At 43.4% G+C, this 12,408-nt stretch overlaps 1 protein-coding gene across 1 annotated transcript; it reads left to right on the forward strand.

Annotated features, from left to right (window-relative positions):
- The first annotated feature begins 180 nt into the window (after nucleotides 1-180).
- LOC109473679 (receptor-type tyrosine-protein phosphatase delta-like) lies at nucleotides 181-11,166 on the forward strand. The gene is made up of 19 exons (XM_019773635.1): nucleotides 181-422; nucleotides 901-958; nucleotides 1,368-1,541; nucleotides 1,844-1,957; nucleotides 2,436-2,540; nucleotides 2,707-2,805; nucleotides 3,033-3,338; nucleotides 3,533-3,712; nucleotides 3,895-4,217; nucleotides 4,473-4,998; nucleotides 5,164-5,191; nucleotides 6,229-6,513; nucleotides 6,815-7,099; nucleotides 7,324-7,611; nucleotides 7,886-8,170; nucleotides 8,314-8,619; nucleotides 8,821-9,105; nucleotides 9,443-9,739; nucleotides 10,166-11,166. Exons 2-19 carry the CDS (start codon nucleotides 947-949, stop codon nucleotides 10,477-10,479), a joined length of 4,212 nt encoding a protein of 1,403 aa, XP_019629194.1. The 5' UTR covers nucleotides 181-422; nucleotides 901-946; the 3' UTR covers nucleotides 10,480-11,166.
- The last annotated feature ends 1,242 nt before the right edge of the window (nucleotides 11,167-12,408 follow it).

Raw genomic sequence — 12,408 nt, forward strand, 5'->3', positions numbered from 1 at the left:
AAAAGTGCATATTTGCGCTGCGAGTCTTGGATTCATTGATAAGCGTTGTAAATAAACTTTGACGGATGCAAATACTGTTACCTAGCAAATACACCTTGTTGTTGCAGAAACAATGGCCAGGTAAAAAGTGACCGGGTAAGGGTCGCGGAACAATGTTGACGGTAAACAGTAGCTGCGTGATCGTGAAAATGTATATGCCTTGCAAGGCTAGCTCTCTCAGTATGTACTGCAATGTAGTATCGTTCCTTCTTACCGGCCACAACTGACAAGGAGTAGTTTTGAGAACCTTTCTGTTGGCTTCAAGACCGTACAGAACGACTGGGACGTACATTTCCCGGAGACGTACCCGGCAAACATGAAAAGAAGTCGCGGTGTGACGACGCTTCGCCCGCCGGTACGAGGTTCAGCAACACGACGTCAAGGTTTGTGTCTACTGCGTCATTCAAGTGTCCACTAGCAGATCTCTATACTTTAGTGTTGAATATTTCTAACACGACGCCAAAGTTTCCTCACGTTCAAGTACAGAGAACTAGGAAGGCACTGTCTCCGCTCGTAAAATGGCGACTGGGAGCACTTTTAAAATAGTTGGTCCCAGTGAATATTTTTTTTGACATACAGAATCTTGACACGAAGAACTGTTCTGTTTTACCATATTATACAAAGAGTAAACGGAAGGGTGACAGATTCGTATCCGACAGTCAAGTATTTGGTTCAATGGTCGACAAAGTCGATAAAGCTTGAAGACATTTCTTGGTTACCATACACCATAGAGGTAATTTGATAAGGCTAGCCTCATTGTTTACTATAAAGGACGCGCCGCAGGTCATACCAGTGTCACGTAGTTAGTGTTTGGAACATGTCTTAGAGTGATCAAGTCTCTTCATTTCTTTGCAAATGTAGCATGAATGCTGAGAAAGTAGAGATCTGCGGATGACAGGCGAGCATAATGGGTTCTGGGGTAAGTGAGACATACCTTTGAACAATTGACAATGTTTGCATATACGTATGATGTCGTGAAGTACATGGAGTTGGTTACGTGTGTGGCGCATAAATATGCAAAAACAGTGTTGGCCAAACAGTCTACTTGCATACCTTGTTATGTTGTGAAAAGAGATGTACTAGTTCTTAGTCAATAGTTCTATTCAACATTCTGCAAAACATACTACCCGTTGAACCTATATGTAGAATTTTGCTAGACCCATACCAGCTAGTAATCTTATTATCTGCCAAACATTGTACCTGTTACAATCGTTGTGCAATAAACTTTGACTTGACTTGAAATTTTGATCACGTACATCAGTACTGCTGATGCAATCAAAGATCGGATATGCTGAGTTATTTTCATATTCACATCAATCACTTAACAGGCTTCAACAGGTTCCAAAGAGAAGGAGTCCAAAGAGTCGGAGGCCAGGGCTGCTGACCAGAAGGCGACGGACGAAAGGAAAAAGCTAATAGAGGCTGTGACGTCACGAAATGTACAGGACACCCATCACTGGATCAAATGCCTGAAAAATGTCAACTTCTACGATCCATTTGGGGTAACACAAATTATTCGCATGATTATCGGTGCTCCAAAATCAATGGTTTATAGCCAGCTTTTAGACTAGAATAGTCCCATGTTATATATTATATATGTATTGTGCGTCATTGTTTGTTCGTTATCTTACGCGCTATTATTTGCAAAATATTGCAATAAACTTTAATATTAATCATACACAGTAAAAAGTAGTCATTATAGAAAGGTGATACCACGGAGTTGTTACTTGATTACATCATTAATGTAATAACATACTTTATCATTGCATAATCAGTATTTGTTTTCTAATTATACTTTTCTAAGAAAACACCGCTACATCGGGCGGCCTTTCTTGGGGATTTCGAGATTGTGGACCTACTGATCAGAGCTGGGGCGGACGTCAACATGCTTGCTAACAGCAGTTTACCGCAAGTTCGGGTGTGTAGTTTTATCTATGCTGTTTGAAAAAAGATTTTCATCATAGCGAAACATTATATGCTATTTGCAAGAGTAAACATGTAGAATCAGGTCTCTGGTGGGGTTGTGAAGCGTAACGGTAGAGTGTTCGCCTCGGAACCAAGAGGTCCCGGGTTCGAACCCTGCCATGCCACCGATCTTGTGCCCTTGGGAAAGGCACTTAAGACGAATTTCCCCGCTCAACTCAAGTGAAAATTAGTTTGCCTGTTGACTGTGCGTTTGTCTGTGGTGGTGGCGGCATAAAAATAAGTTGGAAAAACTTGAGTGTATTGTGCTGAATGTTGCAATAGAAAACAAATCACGTCTTTGTGTCATTATTGCTCATAAAGGTCACAAACATTATCACAACGTATTCTGGCCATAGCAAAAAACGGTATGTTCGTGTAGTTATGGGGAAGGAGAACAGCAATGTTTTAAATCTCCGCATGTGTTATTGCAGTCGCGGAGCGCATTGCATGAAGCCTCCGAGAGGGGCGAGAAGGATCATCGTCGTATCATTCAACGTCTGGTGCAAGTTGGTGTGAACATTGGAAGCAAAGACGGTGTATGTACAACATATTGTTTTGATATGGTTAACGTAAAATCAGAAATGCGCGAAACTTTGATCTGATCCTTAGTCTTTTAATGTAGACTTGCATATTGAGTCTCTATGTTCAAGTAATGGACAAATTTACAACAAGAGTTAAAATTGTTGTTTTTTTATTTTGTAGAGAGGGAAAACTGCATTAGACATCATGTCTGAACGAGGGCACAAGGCCGCTGTCCATTGTCTACTTGATGCCGGTGTTGATAAGCAACGTGACTCGGAGGTAAGCACACAGATGTTGTTGTCGGCGGCACATACTTGCTTATTCTTTAGATGCAAGACTGACAGAACGTAATGCATTCTGTAAAGGAAGCTGACACGGGGAAGCTCGGGAACGTTTAAAAAATATCTTAATCCATTATTATTCAAAACATCATGCAATCACATCTTCGGCGCCAGAACGTGGATTAGTTGTATGGATCATTACTTACACACAGTTGTGTTTGTCAGGAGGATCTCCTTCAACTCTCTACGAACATCAGGCTCTACCAGCCGGAGGGCCAGAAATGGCACGTCGTCCCTCCGAAAATCGTCAACCCTAACAACGTTACGCTAAAACTTCACGAAGAAGACCATCTTGTCAGCAACATTTTCGACTTCAGCCACATTGAAGGGGAGCTATCGCCCGATCAGGTGTGCATCGTGAAGTTACCACATGACCAGGAGATTCCTGATGAGTCACGGAGGCTCGTGGCAGTGGCGAGCAAGCATTTGATTGGACTTCCGACCTGGGAATTCTTTTACAAATCCCTGGATGTAAGTATGAGTCTTAGTAACGTTTCTTCTCATGTTCTGAAACAAGTTTGAACTGTAATGTATGGCCAACACAAAAAAATTAGACAACACAAATTTTCGACTGTACAACTTCTCTCGTGTTGATAACAATATAGTTGCACTTTGAGAGGCAGTGGACTATATAATGTCTTATTCTCATGTCTTTGTTATTACAGCTCCAGCCGTATGTTGTGGCAGAGGTTGCGCAGTTGTCGTGGTTCGCCGTTCTGTCCAGACCGCTGACGGACTCGTTCTCAGTCGGTTCTTCGGGTGGCGAACTGACGTCGACTGCTGATCCAAGAGCGTCTCTCAAGATACCGGAGAACACTTCCTCTGACATGACAGTAGTCCTCGAGGTGGGAATTTATCTAATTAGAATTTACATTTTCATGATATGCCTTATTCTTCTTTCATGTCTATTCCGATGAGAGAATTCCAAATCTTTATCTAGTTTTGAATAAGGGATGAAGCTATTCATATTGTGTTTAGAAGACTTAAAATGACTTGTAGTGACACCTGTCCTTATCCTTTCCCACAGATTCTCCCTGTAGATGAGAAAACCACAAAAAGGGCCCAGAAGCACGAGGATGAATGTAAGATTGTACAGTCCGCTGGATCTGTCGTGCGAATCAAAGTAATCGGACCAGAAGGCAAGGAGGAGGACATGGAACCAAGTCGCCCAATGGCACTACAGCTTCCAGCTCCAAAGCTACTGCACGGAGAAAGTGAAGTTGACGAAAATGAACTGAGAATTCTGCAGGACAAACAAGATAACGAATGGTGGGACGTTACAGAAGACATTAAACACAGACTGGTCAACGACAGAGTCAAATGTGAACTGAAGAAGTTAGAAAAGGCTGGGTGAGTGAGTGTTACTCACAACATGTTACACAGTTCCGAGATATAGATTTTGTTGATGTAGCTACAACCCTCTGCAAATGCATTATCATTTTTCCAAGTATCATGTATCATAACCTGATTGTATGTAATGATCACCAGGAGGAAATGTATCAGTGGTGATACCGCTGAACAAAATACACGGTACATGTACTTTGAGAGGAACACGTGTACCAACATTTAGCAAGGTGTTGATGTTGCTGTTTCTATTCACCGCAGGTACATCACAACCTATGCCAAAGACCTCGAAGGATTGGCAGCAGCTTTTGGTACAGTTTTCATGCACAGGTACATCTTCAATGTCAACATGCTGATATTCTACAACGATAAAAACCCTGATGACGTCCGACTTTATGTTGGATGTTGTCTCAGCGACGATACACGTGGTGAGACGAATGATCTCAAGGATGATGGATACAAGATGTGTCAACGACCTAGCGAAGACATATTCATCCGGGTAGGACAGAGGTTTTACATAGAATTCTCTGGTAACGTGCAACCCCGCGATGAGGAAGGAATAGAGGACAGTCTGTGGTTTACCTTTCATCCGAGGAAAAGAAGAAACCACATCGAAACCAGTGTTAAAGTTCTGGACACCAGCCAAGACCCAAGAACAAACGTACACTTTAAGTGGCCTAGTCAGGGGGGCCAAGGCCAGGCAGCAAGTGGAGACACAAAGCCCAACATGACGAAGGCAGAAACCGATGAATGCTTCCTAACTATGCAAGTCTGTTTGCCACGTGAGGTAAGGATGACAATGTATCTCCTCTGAAAGTTATATACGTCAATATCGAGTTCGTCATTGTGTAAGTCATAGTTTCATGACATTTGTGTGGTACTGACCATGTTCTGTGCAGGTTGTATACACACTTATACGTTGTTATAACATTTATATAAATTCTATTTACAGACACCAGGAACTTCGAGGTCTTCAAAAAGTAAGTCAGATGCACGAATATTCTTATTTTGGTTGTCTCTCTGTCTCTCTGTCTCTCTCTCTCTCTCTCTCGCTCTGCCTCTCTCTCTGTGCGCGCGCGCGCGCGTGTGTGTGTGTGTGTGTGTGTGTGTGTGTGTGTGTGTGTGAAGTGTAAGTAACTGTATGCCACATGTCTAACATCATTCTTCCATATAACTGCTGACGTTACATACATGTTTTGCAGCTGCCAAGCTGAGCCTTGCAAACCAAGAGTTGCTGAGAAAGAACCGCGTCGAGATCGTGAACAACATGCAGCCACAAGAAGTGATGGATCATCTGTATCAGGAATTTGTGATTGAATTTGATGAGTTGCAAGAAATTCGACAGCAAAATACCAACTCGAAGAAAGTCGGCGCCCTGTTGGACATTTTACCGTACAAGGACGACCAGGACTTCGGTATATTTATTCAAGTGCTTCAGGAGACAAAGCACAATTTTCTCGCTGCTTTGCTTCAGGGAAAAGGTGAGTGTATTTACAGTACTATATGTGTAGTGTGTCAATAATACTATCATACGAAAGCACGAAACTACCTTGTCCTTGGTACTGAAACACTATCAAAAGCACTACTAGCTACCCTGTCCTTGGTGCTGAAAACAATATCAAAAGCACTACTAGCTACCCTGTCCTTGTCACTGAAAACACTATCAAAAGCACTACTAGCTACCCTGTCCTTGGCACTGAAAACACTATCAAAAGCACTACTAGCTACCCTGTCCTTGGCACTGAAAACACTATCAAAAGCACTACTAGCTACCCTGTCCTTGGTGCTGAAAACAATATCAAAAGCACTACTAGCTACCCTGTCCTTGGTGCTGAAAACAATATCAAACGCAATAACTACCCTGTCCTTGGTACTGGAAACACTATCAAAAGCACTACTAGCTACCCTGTTATTGGTACTGAAAACACTATCAAAAGCACTTGTGTATTCTTTGTACTTTGCAAATCGACCCTAGAAGCCGGTATGAAAGAAAAGTGAAAGAAATTGCATTTTGCAGCAAAGCCGGATCCACCAACTGGAGTCAAAGTTACGCCCGAGTCTTCCAAGTCGCTGACCGTATCTTGGACGCCAGGGTCCGACGGAGGCTGCCAGCAGCATTTTCAGATCACCTTCTGTCAGAAGGGTAGCAGCATCTTTGCTGCCCCAGATCTGGTGAAAACCCCGGGCGTCACAAGCCATGAGATCACCGGTCTGCAGGCGAGCACTACCTACGAGGTGAAAGTCTGTGGAGTGAACGACTTGGGACCGGGGGAGGACCAAAAAGCAGAAGGAACAACGCAAGGTAAACAAACTCTATCTATCTACCTACAAATAGCTAGGTAGCTGGTCAGCTATTAATCTAACTGCCTAGCTAACTAGCTACTTATGTGCAACTGTTTGGCTATCTATCTAGAACTATGCGATTGAGTGATAAGCTTATCATGTATTTGCACCAAAAATACATGTACCAACTAGGTTACCTATCAGTTATTACAACAGATTAATAGAAAACAATACAGAGGGTTGCCATCTACCAAAAGGTTGATACATTGAAATTGTATGCAATGAAATACATTGAATATGTTCTTTTACTTCATGCGCAGCTGGCCCAACAATGTCGAAAAACAATCAAGATATTCTAAGCAGAAACCAAGACGAAGTTGTGCAAAAAATGCAACCAGAAGAAGTGATCGACTACCTCATTCAACATCACGTTATCACTGCCAAGGAAGCGACAGAAATCCGCAACAGCCATTCTAGCCGTGATCCGATAGTGGCGAACGTGCTCGACCTTCTACCGTTCAAAGGAGACCGGGGATTCACTGTGTTACTGGCAGCTCTCGATGATACGAACCAGCCGTACCTTGCTGCACTGCTGCGTGGAGCAGGTAAGGTTTTATCTGTAACACAGCCCTTTGTCGTATGATCGCTGTACTCCACATACAGGAAATGTATAAATTATTATGTGTCATGCATTCTGCCAGACAGAATTTAATTTGCTGAATGTTAACTACATTTGAAATGTTGCACGTCCCTAATGGACCCTAACGGGTGAGTCTTGTGTAGTAAGACCGTCCAAGAGTGTATGACAGAAGTTGCTCTTTACATACAGAGAAACCAGACCCACCCACAAAGATCACAGTATTTGCTCGCCACGTCTCTTTGGACATCTCCTGGACGCCTGGAAAGGATGGAGGATCCGAGCAGCATTTTGAAATCGCTTACCACAGAAAGGACCAGGCTAGTGCCACCACTGCATCATCGCCCATTGCAGTAAAGGCTGGCGCTACGAGTCATCGCATCGACGGCTTACAGCCAAAGACAACTTACACCGTTAAAGTCAGGGGAGTGAACGTGATGGGACAGGGGCTGTACCAGGAAACGGAAGTGACAACACGAGGTCAGTGTACTACTACTACTGTATAGTGTACAGTTCATGCGTCTGTCTGTGTTGGTGGCGGCATAAAGATAAGTTGAAAAAACCTGAATGTGCGTCGCCATGTCATGTAATGAATTTTGGAATAGAAAAGAAATATTGCGTGGAGCAGGTAAGGTTTTACCTGTCTTGTGACGGTCTTGTGACGATTTTTGCATTTGGAGAAACATTGTCTAATATCATTATAGGATAGAATACGATAGGCAATATAGTTAACTTTCCATCGATAATTTTACAGCTGAGCCAACAATGTCCAAGCAATGTCAGCAGATTCTGGACAAGCACAGCGCTGCCATTGTGGACCGGATGCAGCCCCAGAATGTGGTGGACTACCTCATTCAAAGGAACGCTATCGAGGCCACTGAGAAACAGAGCATGGAAAACATCGACAAGTCGAGCAAAGGGGTTGTCCGCCGCTTACTTGAATGTCTACCTTACCACGGCGACAAGGCGTTCAACGGGCTGTTAAGCTTCCTGGAGGAGACAAAGCAGAATTACCTTAGTGCCTTGCTTCGTGGTGTTGGTAAGCTATACAATTTTGTACTCTGTATTTTAGACATGAATTCACAAGTGCTCTTCTCAAGTTTCTTTATATGCAACTTTATCAATCTCTATTTCAGCTCTGCTTCGTTTGCTTGAACTTTATTTCATTTTGTTGTTCTTTAGAGAAGCCAGGCCCTCCCACTGACGTAGTGGTCACGTGTGTCTCCCATGAGTCCTTGCACGTGAGCTGGACACCTGGCCCTGACGGAGGTTCCACTCAGTGCTTCGAGATTGTTTACCAGAAGAAAGAACATGGCGCTGCTCTCACGACAGTGCCATCACACACCGCTCAGGTGAAGGAAGAGGGCGTCACAGAGTTCCTGATAGACGGACTGGAACCGAGCACAGTTTACGTCGTCAAAGTCAGGGGAGTAAACGTACTGGGACCAGGGGAGTTCCAGTCTCAAGACGCAGAAGCAGCTACAAAAGGTAAGTCGTTTTTCTTTTTTTTCCGCAGTCAACATTTACGCAGTTCTAAAGTTGTTGATAATATTATACAGCCTTGGAGTAACCATTTCATGTGGTGAAACTGATATTACAAAGTTCAAGTTAAAACCTGGTAACAGCTTTAATATAAGAGATTCGATTGTGTTTGAACAATTCAACTGACGCTTATTTCTCATCTTCTAGCCGGGCCGAATATGTCCATGGAGTATCAGGATCTGCTGAAGAAATCGCGCAGTGAGGCAGCGGAGACCATGTCACCAGAAGGTGTCATATCCAACCTCATCAGCGCCGGCGTTCTTGAAGAAGCAGAAGACAAGATGATGCGGGGCTCCCGCACGTCAGCCAGTGAAATCACCTGCGCCCTGCTGGACCTGCTACCGTACAAGGGTGATGAGGGATACAGGGTGTTGCTGACGGCACTTGAAGCGACAAATCAAAATTACCTTGCCGCTGTCTTTCAGGGGAAAGGTGAGTTTAGACTTTGATCTACATCAGAACGTTTTTATGTTTGGGGAAGAACCTTTATGCATGCCTGTCAAAATATTGACATGATAGCTCAGAACTACGCCAGGAGTAACAACAGTTATCGTATATATCCTTGTGAGACTTTGATATGCATCAAAACGTTTTTATGTATGGGGAAGCATCTTACGCAATAACCCTGTCAAAATATTGACACGATAGCTCAGAACTACGCCAGGAGTAACAACAGTTATGGAATGTATGTTTATGAGTTTACTGTACGATGTGAACAATGTGAACACGTACATGCAACTCTAGACTTTTCGTTTTTTTTTTCTTTCAGAAATACCGTCGCCTCCGACAGACGTGACCCTCATATCTACCTGCTATGACTCGCTGAACGTCAGCTGGACACCGGGGTATGACGGAGGCTGCGAGCAGTACTTTGAGATCACGTATCGCGACAAGGACCGAGATGGCGACTTCATCACACCACCAATCGAAGTCAAGATATCAAACGTCAACACCTATCTCATCGAGGACTTGCAAGAGAGTACAACGTATGTTGTCAAAGTAAGGGGAGTGAACGAGCTAGGACCTGGGGAGTACCAAACCCCGGAGGCCGAGGAAATCACAAGAGGTAACTCAACGCTCTGAACCGGTTGCATCCTCCCCGAACCGGTTGCATCCGGTTTAATCTCATTAAACACTCCTGTTGTTGACATTCAGTACAATTTTCTACCTTAATCGTTGCTTATCATTACTTAGTAATGAAGATTGTAATCACATCCTATATGTGCCTCTGTCGTCACAGGCTTAAGTCATAGGATCTAGATGAGCTTTGAATTTGACGTTTGCAGAATATGATTAATATTCAATTGCAAGAAGACGTTCATAATACAATTTTTTGTTAGTGCTCTGATGTTTCAATTTATCTCGAGTAGACGCTCAATAACGTCAGAACTGTGATTTGAAACGGGTCGTTTTCGAGCCCAACCAATGCTGAAATGATCTATGGTTGACAAAATGCTTTATGTTCACCACGACGTCATCTATCTCTATCCAGGGGCTCCTTCTCATCCAGACTTGCTCAACGTCAAGAAGAAGACAGACACATCCCTGACTATGTCATGGAAACCAGGGCGCATCGACGAAGGCGATCCCTGGGAGGACTACTTCCTGCAGTACAAAGAAAAATCACAAGGAGCGAACTTTCCCTACCTGGCGCCGATACGTGTGACGCCACAGCTCGCTACGGAGTACACGATCGGCGGCCTGCAGCCTGATACTACCTACAGCATCAAGCTGTACGCAAAGAGTGCGACCAAGACCTCGAAATCTGTGATATTGGCAGGGGTCACAAACCCTTTGCCTTCCTGAATTTGTGCGAAATTGCAGGATATTGTGGTCAGTTCTGATCTATATTGCTTTAAAATGTACATGAAATCCACACGTTTCATCTGATAAAAAATCATCGCCACTTACAGATCTACTTGAATATTTGGTATTACTCAGCAGAAAGTAGATATGTTTCTGAGTAAAATATCTATTCAACACATCACAGAAATTCAATGTTGCTAAAAATCTCCTGATCAACTTGGAACGTCTTGCTTTGCTTTCAAAATGAACGAACATGTCCTAAGTACTCCAGTCGTCCACTATTTAACGTTGTTTATTGCAACTCTTTATCTCCTACGTTATAAGGTAACCCCCATTTCCAGCCTTTTCATAACGTTTGTAATGGTTAAACCCAAGGTTAACCTTATGCGGTATTGTCATTCTTGTCACGCAGAGACGCAATGTATGGATCACAGAAGTCACTATCTACGTTTCCAACTGGAACAGGAAATTGTGTCTTAGCGTAACAGATAACTATTGACATTTTATCTCGTCCTGGAAGACAGTGACAAGTGATAGCCTGTACAGGAAAACGATATTACACATACGTCTTCACGTGTTTTATTGTGTATTACAGAAAGTCTCATATTGAGACGGCTTCTGTAACTTGATGATCTTTGTCTTCGCATTTTTCACCCAAAATTACCTTTGTTGGTAAAATCACGTGAACTGCACCCATAAAATCACTGCATTTACCACCATGCTATGTTGAATAGACATCAAGTATCCTTGCGCACACCATGACTTGCTAGTCTGATATGTCTTTTTTAACCTCTTATCTTGTTGAATCAATTTATTCATTTCACAAGGCTTATGGCGATATGGTGATATTTTGCAGACTACACCATATGAATTGAATCAATTTAAATGAGATATGCTTTTTCATCCTCAAAAGTACGATTTGTATCAAGACGTCTATGAAATCTCGTTTTGCTAACACTTGATTCCCATAGATATTTTTGATCTATGACACCACGTTCAAAAATTCAGTGATTTTTTTATTAGAACTCGAAACAAAGCCGAGCAAAGACGCCGTTTCTTGTTTTTATTTTACTTGGATCTCATAAACCAGGTTTGCTCCAGCGATTGCCTCCATTGTTCAGTCAGGTCGCGTATCGCCAGGTGGTCACCTGACTGCAGGGAGACGTCAATCAGACCGTGTTGGCTCCACGAAACCACGCCTCCAAAACATCCGAATCTTTATTCTGCAAGGTCATAGGTAGAGCCATGTCTACGGCTATCCCTTGTATGTCAGCTGGCCGTTTTAACACAGCGGCAACTGCACGGGGGCTTGTGTAGGAGGAAGGATGGCGGATAGCGGATGCTGGTGCTGATCACGAAATAACACGTTGATTGCTCTCAGTTGAACTTACACCATGTCATTGTGATGCTGCTGCCGGAGAACTCGGGAGGGAGCTTTCTACATTTCATCGGGGTTGTCCTCGTCGGTATCGTGGGATACTCGCGGGCGTACCCGTTCGGAGCACCGTCGGCCGCCTGCCAGGACCTGATCCCAGGCCACGGGAAAGAAGTGGTGTCCAGTCGGGCTTACCGCCTCGAGGTGACCGACAACTGGGGAAACAGCGTCGATGGATACATCCCGGGGAAGGTTTATCACGGTAACTTGAACGTTAACTCTTCACTTACGGCAATATAGTATTTATGATTGACCGTCGGTTGTAGCTGTGCTGTCTTTTCCTTTACGTTATCTAATAGCAATCATTATAACGATTGATTTAATACCATATAAACCTCTACCAGGTGTCGTTTATACGGTTACGGCTACCATGGAGGAGAATGGATCTGAGAGAAGTCCCTCGTTGTGGGCTGAACAATCGAAAGATATCGATTTACAAAGCATTTCATCCCATCCAAATTTCACCTTTACTAGCCGCCGGCGAAATCTACAAT

Source organism: Branchiostoma belcheri, unplaced genomic scaffold (assembly GCF_001625305.1).
Source record: "Branchiostoma belcheri isolate BF01 breed outbred unplaced genomic scaffold, Haploidv18h27 scaffold3, whole genome shotgun sequence".
NCBI classification, from domain to species: Eukaryota; Metazoa; Chordata; class Leptocardii; order Amphioxiformes; family Branchiostomatidae; genus Branchiostoma; species Branchiostoma belcheri.